The following is a 16,594-nucleotide window of genomic DNA, read 5'->3' on the forward strand; positions in this document are numbered from 1 at the left end:
CGGTGCGGTGCAGTCAGTGTACTATAGCCCCGCTGCTTCAGTATACAAATATAAGATGTCTTATTCAATTAATAGTTATTAAACATGCCCCCTCACTCCTAATAGTACCTTACATCCTAATCGCTTCAGTACAATGCAGGCAGGCAGGCCGGCGCGTCACTCACTGACGTCACTTGCCTGCACCGCCTGCTTCATTCATAAAGTAGGCGGCGCAGGCACGTGACATCAGGGAGTTACGCTGCCGCCCGCCCGGCCTGCCTGCCTGCATTCTACTGAAGCGGTTAGGATGTAAGGTACTATTAGGAGTGAGGGGGCATGTTTAATAACTATTAATTGAATAAGACATCTTATATTAGTATACCGGAGCGGCGGGGCTATAGTACACTGACTGCACCGCCCCGCCGCTATTGCCGGCCCCCAGCTCCTCCTCCCAGTCCCTCCCCGAGTCCCCGCTCGCTCGTACATCGCAGCTTGCGATGTAAAACTGCCAGCATTCGCCCCATAAGACGCAGGGGCATTTTCCCCCCATTTTGGGGGGAGAAAAAGTGCGTCTTATGGGGCGAAAAATACGGTATGTCCTGCTCATACGCAGTTCTACCTCTCAGCATCTAGCCCATGGCAGTTGCAGGCTGCGCCGGAGGTGATATAACAACCAAACTACCCAGGGGATGGAATAGGAACTTCTACGGGTCCACTCACCGAATTGTAAAGGCAGTGCTTAATCAACCAAACGACCCAGGAGGGTGGATTGGGAACTTTCAGAGGTCCTCCATTGGATACTCACCCAATCCGGACTACTCACCCCATCTTTATCCTCTTCTCTTCATCCCTCCTCAGATTACCAGCAGGGTCACCTCTTCAGCAGCTGGCACCCGAAGTGGCAGGAGACTGGAATGGTGGGGGGTCTCGCCGGATCCAGGTGACCCTTTGGCTGGTGGGAAGCAGGGGAGCTGGGCTGCCCTTGTCCACTTTTGCTTCTTGGGGAGGTCGAGCGGTGAGGGAATCCGACACTGGTCTAGCTCCCGGGGTAGACCGAGGGTTAGGCACCTCTGTTTCCCCTACCTAAATGGAAAAAAGATAAAACCAGAAAGAAAAAAGGAGGTCTGCCTCCTACGACACCAAGCTAAATATGGATATGCTCTCTCTAGGCTGGAGGGGGTATAGCCGGCAGGGGAGGAGTTATCACTTTTCAGCCTAGTGTCGCCTCCTAGTGGCAGCAAGCAGCTATACCCACGGTCCTGTGTCCCCCAATGATACGAGCGAGAAATTGCAAACAATTATCTTACTTTCTGTGTATCTGTACTCTGCAAGCTGAAAAAGCTAAGCAGAGGAAACCAGATAGGGCAGAGCACCGCTCCACGATCGCAGTTTCACCAAAAGTTTAGGTCCTTTTTAATAAAACTTATTGTTTTAAGTACCTATAACTCTGCTGGTTAGAATTTCATGTGGAGTTGAGCCCAGTTCTCTTCTCAGATGATTTGTAGGTATCCTTCCTGCAGCGGCAGCTTTCTGTCTGTAGTCAACCTATAAGAGACGGGTAAAAAATATTAATATATTCTCACCAAGTGGATGTATTTAACCACCTCCGGACCGCCTAACGCAGGATCGCGTTCCGGAGGTGGCAGCCCTGCGCAGAGTCACGCATATATGCGTCATCTCGCGCGAGCCGAGACTTCCTGTGAACGCGCGCACACAGGCGCGCGCGCTCACAGGAACGGAAGGTAAGAGAGTTGATCTCCAGCCTGCCAGCGGCGATCGTTCGCTGGCAGGCTGGAGATGTGTTTTTTTTAACCCCTAACAGGTATATTAGACGCTGTTTTGATAACAGCGTCTAATATACCTGCTACCTGGTCCTCTGGTGGTCCCCTTTGTTTGGATCGACCACCAGAGGACACAGGTAGCTCAGTAAAGTCCCACCAAGCACCACTACACTACACTACACCCCCCCCCCGTCACTTATTAACCCCTTATTAGCCCCTGATCACCCCTGATCACCCCATATAGACTCCCTGATCACCCCCCTGTCATTGATTACCCCCCTGTCATTGATCAACCCCCTGTAAAGCTCCATTCAGACGTCCGCATGATTTTTACGGATCCACTGATAGATGGATCGGATCCGCAAAACGCATCCGGACGTCTGAATAAAGCCTTACAGGGGCGTGATCAATGACTGTGGTTATCACCCCATATAGACTCCCTGATCACCCCCGTCATTGATTACACCCCTGTCATTGATTACCCCCCTGTAAAGCTCCATTCAGACGTCCGCATGATTTTTACGGATGCACTGATAGATGGATCGGATCCGCAAAACGCATCCGGACGTCTGAATGAAGCCTTACAGGGGCATGATCAATGACTGTGGTGATCACCCCATATAGACTCCCTGATCACCCCCCTGTAAAGCTCCATTCAGATGTCCGCATGATTTTTACGGATGCACTGATAGATGGATCCGATCCGCAAAACGCATCCGGACGTCTGAATGAAGCCTTACAGGGGCATGATCAATGACTGTGGTGATCACCCCATATAGACTCCCTGATCACCCCCCTGTAAAGCTCCATTCAGATGTCCGCATGATTTTTACGGATGCACTGATAGATGGATCCGATCCGCAAAACGCATCCGGACGTCTGAATGAAGCCTTACAGGGGCATGATCAATGACTGTGGTGATCACCCCATATAGACTCCCTGATCACCCCCTTGTAAAGCTCCATTCAGATGTCCGCATGATTTTTACGGATGCACTGATAGATGGATCGGATCCGCAAAACGCATACGGACGTCTGAATGAAGCCTTACAGGGGCGTGATCAATGACTGTGGTTATCACCCCATATAGACTCCCTGATCACCCCCCTGTCATTGATCAACCCCCTGTAAAGCTCCATTCAGATGTCCGCATGATTTTTACGGATGCACTGATAGATGGATCGGATCCGCAAAACGCATCCGGACGTCTGAATGAAGCCTTACAGGGGCGTGATCAATGACTGTGGTTATCACCCCATATAGACTCCCTGATCACCCCCCTGTCATTGATTACACCCCTGTCATTGATCAACCCCCTGTAAAGCTCCATTCAGACGTCCGCATGATTTTTACGGATCCACTGATAGATGGATCGGATCCGCAAAACGCATCCGGACGTCTGAATGAAGCCTTACAGGGGCATGATCAATGACTGTGGTGATCACCCCATATAGACTCCCTGATCACCCCCCTGTCATTGATCAACCCCCTGTAAAGCTCCATTCAGATGTCCGCATGATTTTTACGGATCCACTGATAGATGGATCGGATCCGCAAAACGCATACGGACGTCTGAATGAAGCCTTACACGGGCGTGATCAATGACTGTGGTTATCACCCCATATAGACTCTCTGATCACCCCCCTGTCATTGATCACCCCCCTGTCATTGATCACCCCCCCTGTCATTGATCACTCCCCCTGTCATTGATCACTCCCCCTGTCATTGATCACTCCCCCTGTCATTGATCACTCCCCCTGTCATTGATCACTCCCCCTGTCATTGATCACCCCCCCTGTCATTGATCCCCCCCCCCTGTCATTGATCACCCCCCCTGTCATTGATCACTCCCCCTGTCATTGATCACCCCCCCTGTCATTGATCACTCCCCCTGTCATTGATCACTCCCCCTGTCATTGATCACCCCCCCCTGTCATTGATCACTCCCCCTGTCATTGATCACCCCCCCTGTCAGGCTCCATTCAGACATTTTTTTGGCCCAAGTTAGCGGATTTTTATTTTTTTTTTCTTACAAAGTCTCATATTCCACTAACTTGTGTCAAAAAATAAAATCTCACATGAACTCACCATACCCCTCACGGAATCCAAATGCGTAAAATTTTTTAGACATTTATATTCCAGACTTCTTCTCACGCTTTAGGGCCCCTAGAATGCCAGGGCAGTATAAATACCCCACATGTGACCCCATTTCGGAAAGAAGACACCCCCAGGTATTCCGTGAGGGGCATATTGAGTCCATGAAAGATTGAAATTTTTGTCCCAAGTTAGCGGAACGGGAGACTTTGTGAGAAAAAAATTAAAAATATCAATTTCCGCTAACTTGTGGCAAAAAAATTTTTTTTCTATGAACTCGCCATGCCCCTCATTGAATACCTTGGGGTGTCTTCTTTCCAAAATGGGGTCACATGTGGGGTATTTATACTGCCCTGGCATTCTAGGGGCCCCAAAGCGTGAGAAGAAGTCTGGTATCCAAATGTCTAAAAATGCCCTCCTAAAAGGAATTTGGGCACCTTTGCGCATCTAGGCTGCAAAAAAGTGTCACACATCTGGTATCGCCGTACTCAGGAGAAGTTGGGGAATGTGTTTTGGGGTGTCATTTTACATATACCCATGCTGGGTGAGAGAAATATCTTGGTCAAATGCCAACTTTGTATAAAAAAATGGGAAAAGTTGTCTTTTGCCAAGATATTTCTCTCACCCAGCAAGGGTATATGTAAAATGACACCCCAAAACACATTCCCCAACTTCTCCTGAATACGGCGATACCACATGTGTGACACTTTTTTGCAGCCTAGGTGGGCAAAGGGGCCCATATTCCAAAGAGCACCTTTAGGATTTCACAGGTCATTTACCTACTTACCACACATTAGGGCCCCTGGAAAATGCCAGGGCAGTATAACTACCCCACAAGTGACCCCATTTTGGAAAGAAGACACCCCAAGGTATTCCGTGAGGGGCATGGCGAGTTCCTAGAATTTTTTATTTTTTGTCACAAGTTAGTGGAAAATGCTGATTTTTTTTTTTCCATACAAAGTCTCATATTCCACTAACTTGTGACAAAAAATAAAAACTTCCATGAACTCACTATGCCCATCAGCGAATACCTTGGGGTGTCTTCTTTCCAAAATGGGGTCACTTGTGGGGTAGTTATACTGCCCTGGCATTCTAGTGGCCCAAATGTGTGGTAAGGAGTTTGAAATCAAATTCTGTAATAAATGACCTGTGAAATCCGAAAGGTGCTCTTTGGAATATGGGCCCCTTTGCCCACCTAGGCTGCAAAAAAGTGTCACACATCTGGTATCTCCGTACTCAGGAGAAGGTGGGGAATGTGTTTTGGGGTGTAATTTTACATATACCCCTGCTGGGTGAGAGAAATATCTTGGCAAAAGACAACTTTTCCCATTTTTTTATACAAAGTTGGCATTTGACCAAGATATTTCTCTCACCCAGCATGGGTATATGTAAAAAGACACCCCAAAACACATTCCCCAACTTCTACTGAATACGGAGATACCAGATGTGTGACACTTTTTTGCAGCCTAGGTGGGCAAAGGGGCCCACATTCCAAAGAGCACCTTTCGGATTTCACTCGTCATTTTTTACAGAATTTGATTTCAAACTCCTTACCACACATTTGGGCCCCTAGAATGCCAGGGCAGTATAACTACCCCACAAGTGACCCCATTTTGGAAAGAAGAGACCCCAAGGTATTCGCTGATGGGCATAGTGAGTTCATGGAAGTTTTTATTTTTTGTCACAAGTTAGTGGAATATGAGACTTTGTATGAAAAAAAAAAAAAAAAAAAAAAATCATCATTTTCCACTAACTTGTGACAAAAAATAAAAAATTCTAGGAACTTGCCATGCCCCTCACGAAATACCTTGGGGTGTCTTCTTTCCAAAATGGGGTCACTTGTGGGGTAGTTATACTGCCCTGGCATTCTAGGGGCCCAAATGTGTGGTAAGGAGTTTGAAATCAAATTCTGTAAAAAATGACGAGTGAAATCCGAAAGGTACTCTTTGGAATATGGGCCCCTTTGCCCACCTAGGCTGCAAAAAAGTGTCACACATCTGGTATTGCCGTACTCAGGAGAAGGTGGGGAATGTGTTTTGGGGTGTCTTTTTACATATACCCATGCTGGGTGAGAGAAATATCTTGGCAAAAGACAACTTTTCCCATTTTTTTATACAAAGTTGGCATTTGACCAAGATATTTATCTCACCCAGCATGGGTATATGTAAAAAGACACCCCAAAACACATTCCTCAACTTCTCCTGAATACAGAGATACCAGATGTGTGACACTTTTTTGCAGCCTAGGTGGGCAAAGGGGCCCATATTCCAAAGAGCACCTTTCGGATTTCACTCGTCATTTTTTACAGAATTTGATTTCAAACTCCTTACCACACATTTGGGCCCCTAGAATGCCAGGGCAGTATAACTACCCCACAAGTGACCCCATTTTGGAAAGAAGAGACCCCAAGGTATTTCGTGATGGGCATAGTGAGTTCATAGAAGTTTTTATTTTTTGTCACAAGTTAGTGGAATATGAGACTTTGTAAGAAAAAAATAAAATAAAAAAAAAATCATCATTTTCCGCTAACTTGTGACAAAAAATAAAAACTTCTATGAACTCACTATGCCCATCAGCGAATACCTTAGGGTGTGTACTTTCCGAAATGGGGTCATTTGTGGGGTGTTTGTACTGTCTGGCCATTGTAGAACCTCAGGAAACATGACAGGTGCTCAGAAAGTCAGAGCTGCTTCAAAAAGCGGAAATTCACATTTTTGTACCATAGTTTGTAAACGCTATAACTTTTACCCAAACCATTTTTTTTTTACCCAAACATTTTTTTTTTATCAAAGACATGTAGAACTATAAATTTAGAGCAAAATTTCTATATGGATGTCGTTTTTTTTTGCAAAATTTTACAACTGAAAGTGAAAAATGTCTTTTTTTTGCAAAAAAATCGTTAAATTTCGATTAATAACAAAAAAAGTAAAAATGTCAGCAGCAATGAAATACCACCAAATGAAAGCTCTATTAGTGAGAAGAAAAGGAGGTAAAATTCATTTGGGTGGTAAGTTGCATGACCGAGCAATAAACGGTGAAAGTAGTGTAGGTCAGAAGTGTAAAAAGTGGCCTGGTCTTTCAGGGTGTTTAAGCACTGGGGGCTGAGGTGGTTAATAAACACCACCATAAGAAATGTGAAACTATAGCAATTAAACGGGTTATTAGAGTTAAAATAAAAAATGCTAAATGACAGATAAGGGGTTAAAATAAAACAAGTTTTACTTAAAGTGGCACTGTACTTTCAGTAAACTTGTGAACAAAGCATGGGGGTGAGCCGGTATGTGGAACTTGTTTTATTATTTTAACCGCACTCCAGTCATTTAGCAATTTTTAACTCTGAATGACAGCCTCTTTCTCTAAGTATAAAGGGATAAGGGATAAATGTATGAGACATTAGGGTATATGAAAGTAATAGACCCCTGGGACCCTCAACAATTAGTTGGAGAAGCTGGAAAGACCAGCCATCACTGTAGTGCAGGGGTAGGTAACCTCTGGCACTCCAGTTGTTGTGAAACTACAACTCCCAGCATGCATACTTGCTGTGCTCTTCTAAGAACTCAGAAACGAATGGAGCATGCTGGGAATTGTAGTTTTACAACAGCTGGAAGGTGCTGATCCCTGCTATATGGAAAGCTAAAGCCTTTGAATAATACTGTCATGGGGCTGGCTCACCAACCACGATCAGCTGATCGCCGGGGTACCAGTCTCATGGAAGGGGACTGTCCAACGAGGACACAACAGAATTCACACTGTGGTTCTACTTATGATTTTAACTGATCTGTACTCACCACCAACGGCATGAACTGAGATGGAGACGGCTTTGTTTTACTCACAGCTGTTACCATTACAGATGTATCACCGAGCTTAATGAAAAATAATAATTATATGTAAATGACAATATTTAAATTTACATAACAGATTAACTCATATTAAAGTGCCCATCAATTGAAATACATTTGGAATTATGGACCGAGATCTACGCAGTCATGTACATGAGGCCCCGGGGGTGTAAAGCCAACTAGATCTTACTGCAGTCCGCTGTAAATGTCGGCCAGGACTACTAACCTTGCTCTCATAATAGGAAATACCTTATACAATGTCCTTACCTGCATCACTGCATTTAGTACTTAGACTATTATACAATAATTTATTTTAAAAAAAAAACAAAAAAAAAAAAAACTAACGTCTGATATGTCATAAGATGGGGATCCACATCTAGCCTCACCACTAATTAAACAAAAAAAAGGGGGATTTCGAGGGAATCTGTCAGCAGTTTTAAGCATGCTAAGGATATATTTTGTTATTATCAGGATCAGTGATAATATGAAGTTTTATTCTTTCAGACACTGCTCTAAATTTAAGTGCCCAAGAGGCGAAGCTTCACCATGAAATGTTTTCTGCATTGAACTGCTTCACAGCTCCTCCCCCACTGCTGTGCATGACAGCTATAGTAGTCTCCTGGTTGGATGTTACAGCTGTCACTCCGAGTAGAGGGGAGAGGCCGTCAAGCAGCTTAAAGCACAGAGCAAAGCTTTAATTATCAGGAGTAGTGTGAATATGAAGTTTTATTCTAGCAGCTTCTGCCCCATAAAGGGAATCTGGCACCAGTGACCTCCCTATCATTTGTTTGCACAAATAGCTGTGGTTCACCTGATTAAAATGCTATTTATCTTTTCTAGATCCGAGGCTCAGTTCCCAAGGTATGATATTTTTTCTTAATATACAAATTAGGCTTTTGGTGCAATGGTGAGGCGTCACCATTGCTTTTGCTGCCCCCATGCTCTGCTCCTTTCTGTGACCAATCCCTCCCGCTCTGCTTTAATATACAGAGCCAAGCAGTGGCAAAGCAGCAAGGGAGGGGATGGCCACAGAAAGGAGTGTACCTTGGGTGCAACAAGAGCAATGGTGTGATGTCCTCATTGCACAAGGGACCTCATTTGCATATTAAGGAATAAAATCATGACTCAGGAACGGAGCCTCAGTTTAACATTTTTTTAATCAGGTGAACTACAGCTATGTGTGTCTATGCAAACAGTTGGAAAGGGAGAGATTTTCTTTACGGTGCACTAGCTTGTAGAATCAAATCCTCATATTCACGCTACTCCTGATAATAAAAGCTGCATAAAAGGTACATTTGTACTGTTCTCCTTGGCCCCTAGTCAAAACTGCTCCCTTTCAGCCCTCCACATGTCTGACAAATGTCCAAGCACTGCTTAGGGAGACCATACATTTTACATCGCTCAGGCCAAAAGGTCTCTAAGGTTTTTGGGCAGCTTTAATTGAATCAAGGGGTAGGAGTCTATGAACAGAGGACACCAGAACTGACTTACCTACCTATCCATAGAATAGGTAAAAAAAAATAGGGTCTACTTTGATCACTGCCAGGGGGGGAGGGGGGCCCCGAGGACCCTGATCCTTCTCCTCACTGCAAGACTGCTTTGTTTAAATGGAGTGACAGCTGAACATGTGCTCTCCTGTGTCTGGGGGCTGAAAAAGCTGCTGAGAACCGTAGGCGGCTGCACCCGTCAGGCCCATAGATACTGAATAGAAGGGCAGGGTGCATGCTCAACCGCTCCCCCATTCAAACTCTTCCTCACCGCGATCATACAGCTACGTGGAATGAGGGACTTGTGAAGGTGCGTGTTTTAGTGACCAGGCATGTATGTGGATAGGTGATAAAAGTCAATTCTGGAAAAACGCCTTCAGATCTTCGCCCTGCAGGCCTCCTAGTCCACCATCACTTCCAGTACTGTAAAGTAGACTGTCCAGGCTTATCAGAAATAATTCCAACAACATATTAAGGAGCTGCCAGATACACACCTCCCTACCAGATAGATGGGGTCAGGGATCAGCAACCTCCGGCACGCCAGCCGTTCTGAACCTGCAACTCCCAGAATCCTACTTTCACTTCCATGGAAATTACAAGAACAGCCAAGAAAGTGTGCATGCTGGGAGTTGTAGTTTCACAGCTGGAGTGCTGAAGGTGGCTGATCCCTGGTCTAGGTGAAGCCTGTGGCCATATCCTGTACTGATAGGCTCTTACCTTTACTACAGCACATCCGTCTGCAAACCGGGCTAACTTCCCCGAAGCTATTTCCAACTTCCTGAGGGCAAAAAAAAATAAAAAATTAATAAATAATTATTTTTCAGCAAATCCTAAAATTATATGCAAAATAATAAGCCTCGCAAAAGAGTTTACCATCCTCATAGATACGTTCTCCCTAAAACAGTGCCAAACTGAGGAGCCTGGAGAGTGCATACCCCACATGACCGGACCGCCACCATTCACTACAGATCTTTACTATGTCGCACGGTTTTAGAAATATTTTATTGTGTTTATTCATTTGTTAAAGACATCCTTCCACATCCTTAAAAACACCATTCCTTCTGAGAAAGAACAAGTGCGTCTTTGCTCATTGACGTGAATGGGAGCCACGATCAGTGTGTTAGGACATGCTATAGAACACACTTTGGGGGTGAACCCCCTTAAAGGGGCTGTCTCACTTCAGTAAGTGGCATTTATCATGTAGAGAACGTTAATACAAGGCACTTGCTAATGTATCGTTATTGTCCATATTGCCTCCTTTGCTGGCTGGGTTTATTTTTCTATCACATTATACACTGCTCGTTTCCATGGTTACGACCACCCTGAAATCCAGCAGTGGTGGCCGTGCTTGCACAATATAGGAAAAAGCACCAGCCTATGTGCGCTCACCGGACTATATAGTGTGCAAGCACAACTACCACTGATGAATTGCAGGGTGGTCAGTAACCATGGAAACGAGCAGTGCATAATGTGATGGAAAAATGAATCCAGCCAGTAAAGGAAGCAATATGGACAATCCCAATACATTAGTAAGTGCCTTGTATTAACGTTCTCTACATGATAAATGCCACTTACTGAAGTGAGACAACCCCTTTAAGACTTGGGGGAGAGTTATCAAAAGTGGTGTAATGGAAAACGGGCTTAGCTTTTCCACAGCAACCAATCCGATGGATCCTTTCATTTCCCAAAGGAGCTGTGAAAAATGAAAATGGGAAGCTGATGGGTTGATACGAGCAACTTAGATAAATCCTTGGCTAAATCTGCACTGACCTCAGGGATAAGTGATGGTTCCATATGAACGGATACCAAGGGATGGGTTACTGGGAAATGACCAGGATAGCATGGAAATGTCACCACCCAACCCCAACGCTGAAGGATCAGTGAACATGACCAAAATGTCCGCACAGTTCCACAGTCCTGTCCATGGAATCAGTCCTACAAAGCGTGAGCGCGTCCTCTGGGCGACATTCCTGACCCCTCTGTGCAGGTCACAGCGCTGGCAGGGAGTGAGCCTTACAAACATGCTGTGCACTTTTTCGGCATGCGATTTCTTTTGGAGATTTTCACCACCATCATCGTGGCAGGAGTGAGAACCTCCTTGTAAGGCCCCATTCACACGACCGTATTTTTGGTCCGCATCCGATCTGCATTTTTTGCGGGTCTGATGCAGACCGATTTCAATGGGTCCACAAAAAATGCGGACAGCACCGTGTGCGCTGTCTACATCCGTACGTCTGTTCCGTGCCATCTGCTAAATTATAGACCATGTCCTATTCTTATCCGTTTTGCGGACAGGAATAGGCATTGTTACAATGGATCTGCAAAAAAACAAAAACGGATGCAACGCGGACGTCATGCTTATTTTTTGTGGATCCTCATTTTGCAGACCACAAAATACATACAGTCGTGTGAACCCCACCATTATATGTCTGCCAGGTGACCTCCACCGCTGGCTTCATGTACGGCACGTAGATCCCCAAAGATGGGACATTTTAAACAGCATGGGGATCCTACAACAAGTAAGGCCTCATGCACATGAACGCATTTTTGGTCTGCATCCGATCCGCAGTTTGTATAGGTTGTAGGCGGCGCATTAACTTCAATGGGGCGGCAAAATAAGCGGACAGCACACCGTGGGCTGTCCACTTCCGTATAAAAAGAGAACGTGTCCTATTCTTGCCCGTCTTACGGCCAAGAATAGGTCTGTTCTATAGAGCAGGAGTGGCCCGCAAAACAGGCTACGGTCGCGTGCACGAGCCTTAAAGCTACATTCACACAACCGGACTTTCGGTCAGCGGCCATGTTTCTATGGAGCCAACAAAAATGCGGACGGCACATGGATGTCACCCGTCTGCTGACCACATCCGTGCGGCCATACCGCCAATTACAGAACATGTCCTGTTCTTGTCCGTTTTGCAGGCGAGAACAGACTTCTCTAGAACAAGGCCTGCTGAAAGTGCAGGACGCACATGGGAATTCTCTGTATTTGGCGAATCCGTAATTTGGGGACCAGAAAACAGATATGGTCACATGAATGTAGCTTTAATGCATGCCCACAGATGGAACCCCGATCCCTGCCACCCAGGGGCTACTGCACTCAGTAAGACACACTGGTGACGAGCACGAGAACTGCAACACAGTCGACTGAGGCTACTTTCACACTAACGGTTTTTGCGGATCAGTCATGGATCTGCAAAAAACGCTTCAGTTACAATAATACAACTACATGCATCCGTCATGAACGGATCCGGTTGTATTATGTCTTCTATAGCCATGACGGATCCGTCTTGAACACCATTGAAAGTCAATGGGGGACGGATCCGTTTTCTATTGTGTCCGAGAAAACGGATCCGTCCCCATTTGGCTCAGTTTCGTCAGACGGACACCAGAGCGGAGCGGAGACTGATCGGAGGCAAACTGATGCATTCTGAGCGGATCCTTTTCCATTCAGAATGCATTAAGGGCAAAACTGATCCGTTTTGGACCGCTCGTGAGAGCCCTGAAACTGATTTCACAAACGGAAAGCCAGAACGCCAGTGTGAAAGTAGCCTAAGAAAACACTGCTACAATGTCAGGAGAAAAGCCAAAGGGGGATGTTTTCCCCTACACCGCCCCTTCATTTTTGGGATCAGTGGAGATCCGAGCAGTTATGCCCAAACTAGACAGTGATGGAAAACCCCACCGATGTGCGATCCCCGTCCAAGAGAGATAAAGCCCCTAAAGACCTGACATGTCTGTATTAGCCGGTAATTCCAGTCCTCAAGAAGTAACAAGTCTGGATCATCTTCTCTTACAACTCTGTGTTGTGCTGTCCCTCTGTTATTCCTCCTAGGAATGTGTGAATGAACTGCAGGTCACATTCCCCTGGTTAATAGGGTGTATCCCTGAACCAGTGTAACACAGAGCTGACGGTGTCCATATTACTGATCTATCCCCAGGATAGGACATCAGTATCTGATCGGTAGGGGTCCGACCCCAGGCACCCCCGCTGATCAGCCATTTGAAGGGGTCATGTGGCCTATGTGCAGCGCAGTCCTATTGGGTATGCAGTCATCAGGCCACCTCTTCAAACAGCTGATCGGCGGGGGTGCCAGGTGGAAGACCCCCCAACACTCAGATGCTCATGACATCAATATCAAACCCCCAGAAAACCCCTTTAAGCAAGAGGAATGGCAACACTCAGTTGTGGGATGTATTTACACATTTCTAGTAGGATTAACAGAGGAACATCAGATGAAAAGTGCTGCGGTATTATTTACTAGGAGAAGTGACCAGTCCTCAGATGAGGGGATTGCTCTCCAAGCAGCTGCCCAGCGTCTCCATAGTGACCTGCCACCCCTACAGCACACGCTCCCGGTCTCAGAGCCTGTGTCACGTGTCATGCGTTACCTGCCCCCCAGCTCCATACACACGGAGCGGCTAGCTGCCCTCACTGCTCCATACAAGTGTGCCCGGGACCAGGGCAGGACACAGCGCCGCTTCCGCCCCCCGGCCGAGCTCCATGTCCTGCACAGCACTCCGCTCATCACTTCAAACCGGCATCTCAAGGAGGCGGCCATGACAGCTGTCCGTCACCCTGCCCACAACGTGCGCGCTCATTGGCTGGCGCTCCTAGCGACGTCACCACGTCACCGCGCGACTATCCAGTTTCGATTCTCGGGGTCCTGGGAGGAGCCTGTAGAGGTCATTCTGTAGGAGCGGTGACGTCATTGGGTGCCGTTCAAGCTGTGTAGTGCCGCAAGGGGGAGCCCTTAGACGTGCAGCAGAGATAGAAAAGCAATGGGTTTCTCAGTGTGAATTCAACTAGATGGACAGAATACGGAGGTCACTATAAGGGCTCGTTCACACGACCGTATGTCTTTTTTCAGTGTTTTGCGGGCCGTTTTTGGCCTCTTTCACACTTGCGTTGTTGGGATCCGGCATGCACTTCCGTTGCCGGAGGTGCCCGCCGGAACCGGAAAAACGCAAGTGTACTGAAAGCATTTGAAGACGGATCCGTCTTCAAAATGCTTTCAGTGTTACTATGGCACCCAGGATGCTATTAAAGTCCTGGTTGCCATAGTAGGAGCGGGGGAGCGGTATACTTACAGTCCGTGCGGCTCCCGGGGCGCTCCAGAATGACGTCAGAGCGCCCCATGCGCATGGATGACGTGTCCATGCGATCACGTGATCCATGCGCTTGGGGCGCCCTGACGTCACTCTGGAGCACACGGGGAGCCGCACGGACGGTAAGTATACTGCTCCCCCGCTCCCACTACACTTACCATGGCTGCCAGGACTTTAGTGTCCTGGCAGCCATGGTAACCATTCAGAAAAAGCTAAATGTCGGCTCCTGCAATGCGCCGAAACGACGTTTAGCTTAAGGCCGGATCCGGATCAATGCCTTCCAATGGGCATTAATTCCGGATCCGGCCTTGCGGCAAGTGTTCCGGATTTTTGGCCGGAGCAAAAAGCGCAGCATGCTGCGGTATTTTCTCCGGCCAAAAAACGTTCCGTTCCGGAACTGAAGACATCCTGATGCATCCTGAACGGATTTCTCTCCATTCAGAATGCATGGGGATAATCCTGATCAGGATTCTTCCGGCATAGAGCCCCGACGACGGAACTCTATGCCGGAAGACAATAATGCAGGTGTGAAAGAGCCCTTTCACAGATCCGTTCTGTTTTTTTGTTTCCGTTTCTGTTCCGTTTTTCCGTATGCCATGTTCAGTATACAGTAATTACATAGAAAAAATTGGGCTGGGCATAACATTTTCAGTAGATGGTTCCGCAAAAACGGAACGGATACGGATGCATTTCTGTATGTGTTCCGGTTTTTTTACGGACCCATTGACTTGAATGGAGCCACGGAACGTGATTTGCGGGCAATAATAGGACATGTTCTATCTTTCAACGGAATGAAAATACGGAAACGGAATGCATACAGAGAACATTCCGTTTTTTGGCGGAACCATTGAAATGAATGGTTCCGTATACGGAACGCAAAAAACGTTTGTGTGAACGAGCCCTTAGCTACATGCACACCACCATTCCGTTTTATGAGGTCTGCAAAAAACGGAAGCCGCCCGTGTGACTTCCGTAATTTCCGTAATGGGCGGCCCGTTGTAGAAATGCCTAAGAATAGGACGTGTTATTTATTTATTTTTTGCGGGGCCACGGAACGGAGCAACGGATGCGGACAGCACACGGAGTGCTGTCCACATCTTTGGCGGCCCCATTGAAGTGAATGGGTCCGTATCTGAGCCGCAAAAACTGCGGCTCGGATGCGGACCAAAACTACGGTCGTGTGCATGAGTAAGGCCTCGTCCACATTTCTGTTTTTCACTGATGTGTGCTTTCCGCATTTTCTGCAGACAGCACACGTACTGATTGATTTAAGGGTCCATTCACACATCCGTAGTTCTGGGTCCGCATCCGTTCCACAATTTTGTCCGCAAAAGATGTGGACAGCACACCTCGTGCTGTCTGCATCCGTAGTTTTGTTCCGCGTCCCCACAAAAAGACAGAACATGTCCTATTGTCCGCAATCGCAAATAGGGATGAGCGAACTTCTGTTTTCAAGTTCGGCGTACAAGGTTCAGGTTATCTAAGAAGTCCATTATGGATTCCGCTACCACGGACCATAACTTATGGTCCGTGGTAGCGGAATCCACAACGGAATTCTTAGATAACCCGAGCCTTGTACGCCGAACTTGAAAACAGAAGTTCACTCAACACTAGTCGCAATCACTGGTGGAAATCACTGACGAAATCACTGTGTGACAAGAATAGGGCGTTCTATAATTTACGGAATGGCCGCACTGATGTAGACCGCACGCGGATGACATTGGTCCCATAGAAATGAATGGGTCCATGTCCGAACCACAAAAAATGTAGATTGGACGCGGACTAAAAACACGGTCGTGTGCATGAGGCCTTACAGTTATTTCTGGGTATAGAAGAAATGCAGTGGCAGAGCACATGTAGCAGATATATGGCGTCCCGGACAACCGCCGCCCCAGCTTTTAGCCCCAGGAAAGACATTTCTTGCAGCGTTGTTAGGGTGTTGCATTTCGGTGATTCTCTCTAAAGGAATTGACCAGGAAGACCTGACATTGGGTGTGGAGAGACGGCACTCAGGGCCGGTTTTAGACTAAATGTGGCCCTGGGTGAAATTAAAAGTAGGGCCCCAAATTCTGAAGTACTGTATCAACAGTCACATTTATTTATGACGCAAGCGGAGAAGTCCCCGCCGTGGCCCACGATTGGTTGCAGGCAGCGTCAAAATGGATGATGACATCCAGGGACCTGAGCAGAGGTCGGAGAGCACCAGAGCCAGTGTCAGGGAGCAGGTCAGGCCCAGGTCACACTTCAGTTTGGTCAGTTATTTCCATCAGTTATTGTGAGCCCAAACCAGTAGTGAAGGCTTCTCAGAG

General features: G+C 46.8%; 1 protein-coding gene across 1 annotated transcript in view; it reads right to left on the reverse strand.

Annotated features, from left to right (window-relative positions):
* The window catches only part of PNPT1 (polyribonucleotide nucleotidyltransferase 1), a 91,822-nt gene extending 78,059 nt beyond the window's left edge, over positions 1-13,763 (reverse strand). Inside the window, exons 1-4 of the mRNA XM_040429711.1 lie at positions 13,569-13,763; positions 9,897-9,957; positions 7,642-7,716; positions 1,419-1,524 (exon numbers count right to left, since the gene is read on the reverse strand). Of these exons, the coding sequence (XP_040285645.1) occupies positions 1,419-1,524; positions 7,642-7,716; positions 9,897-9,957; positions 13,569-13,738 (412 nt within the window). The 5' untranslated portion in view covers positions 13,739-13,763. The remainder of the gene's footprint in view (positions 1-1,418; positions 1,525-7,641; positions 7,717-9,896; positions 9,958-13,568) is intronic.
* Positions 13,764-16,594: the final 2,831 nt, after the last annotated feature.

The sequence above is a fragment of the Bufo bufo genome, chromosome 4, assembly GCF_905171765.1.
Source record: "Bufo bufo chromosome 4, aBufBuf1.1, whole genome shotgun sequence".
Classification (NCBI taxonomy): Eukaryota; Metazoa; Chordata; class Amphibia; order Anura; family Bufonidae; genus Bufo; species Bufo bufo.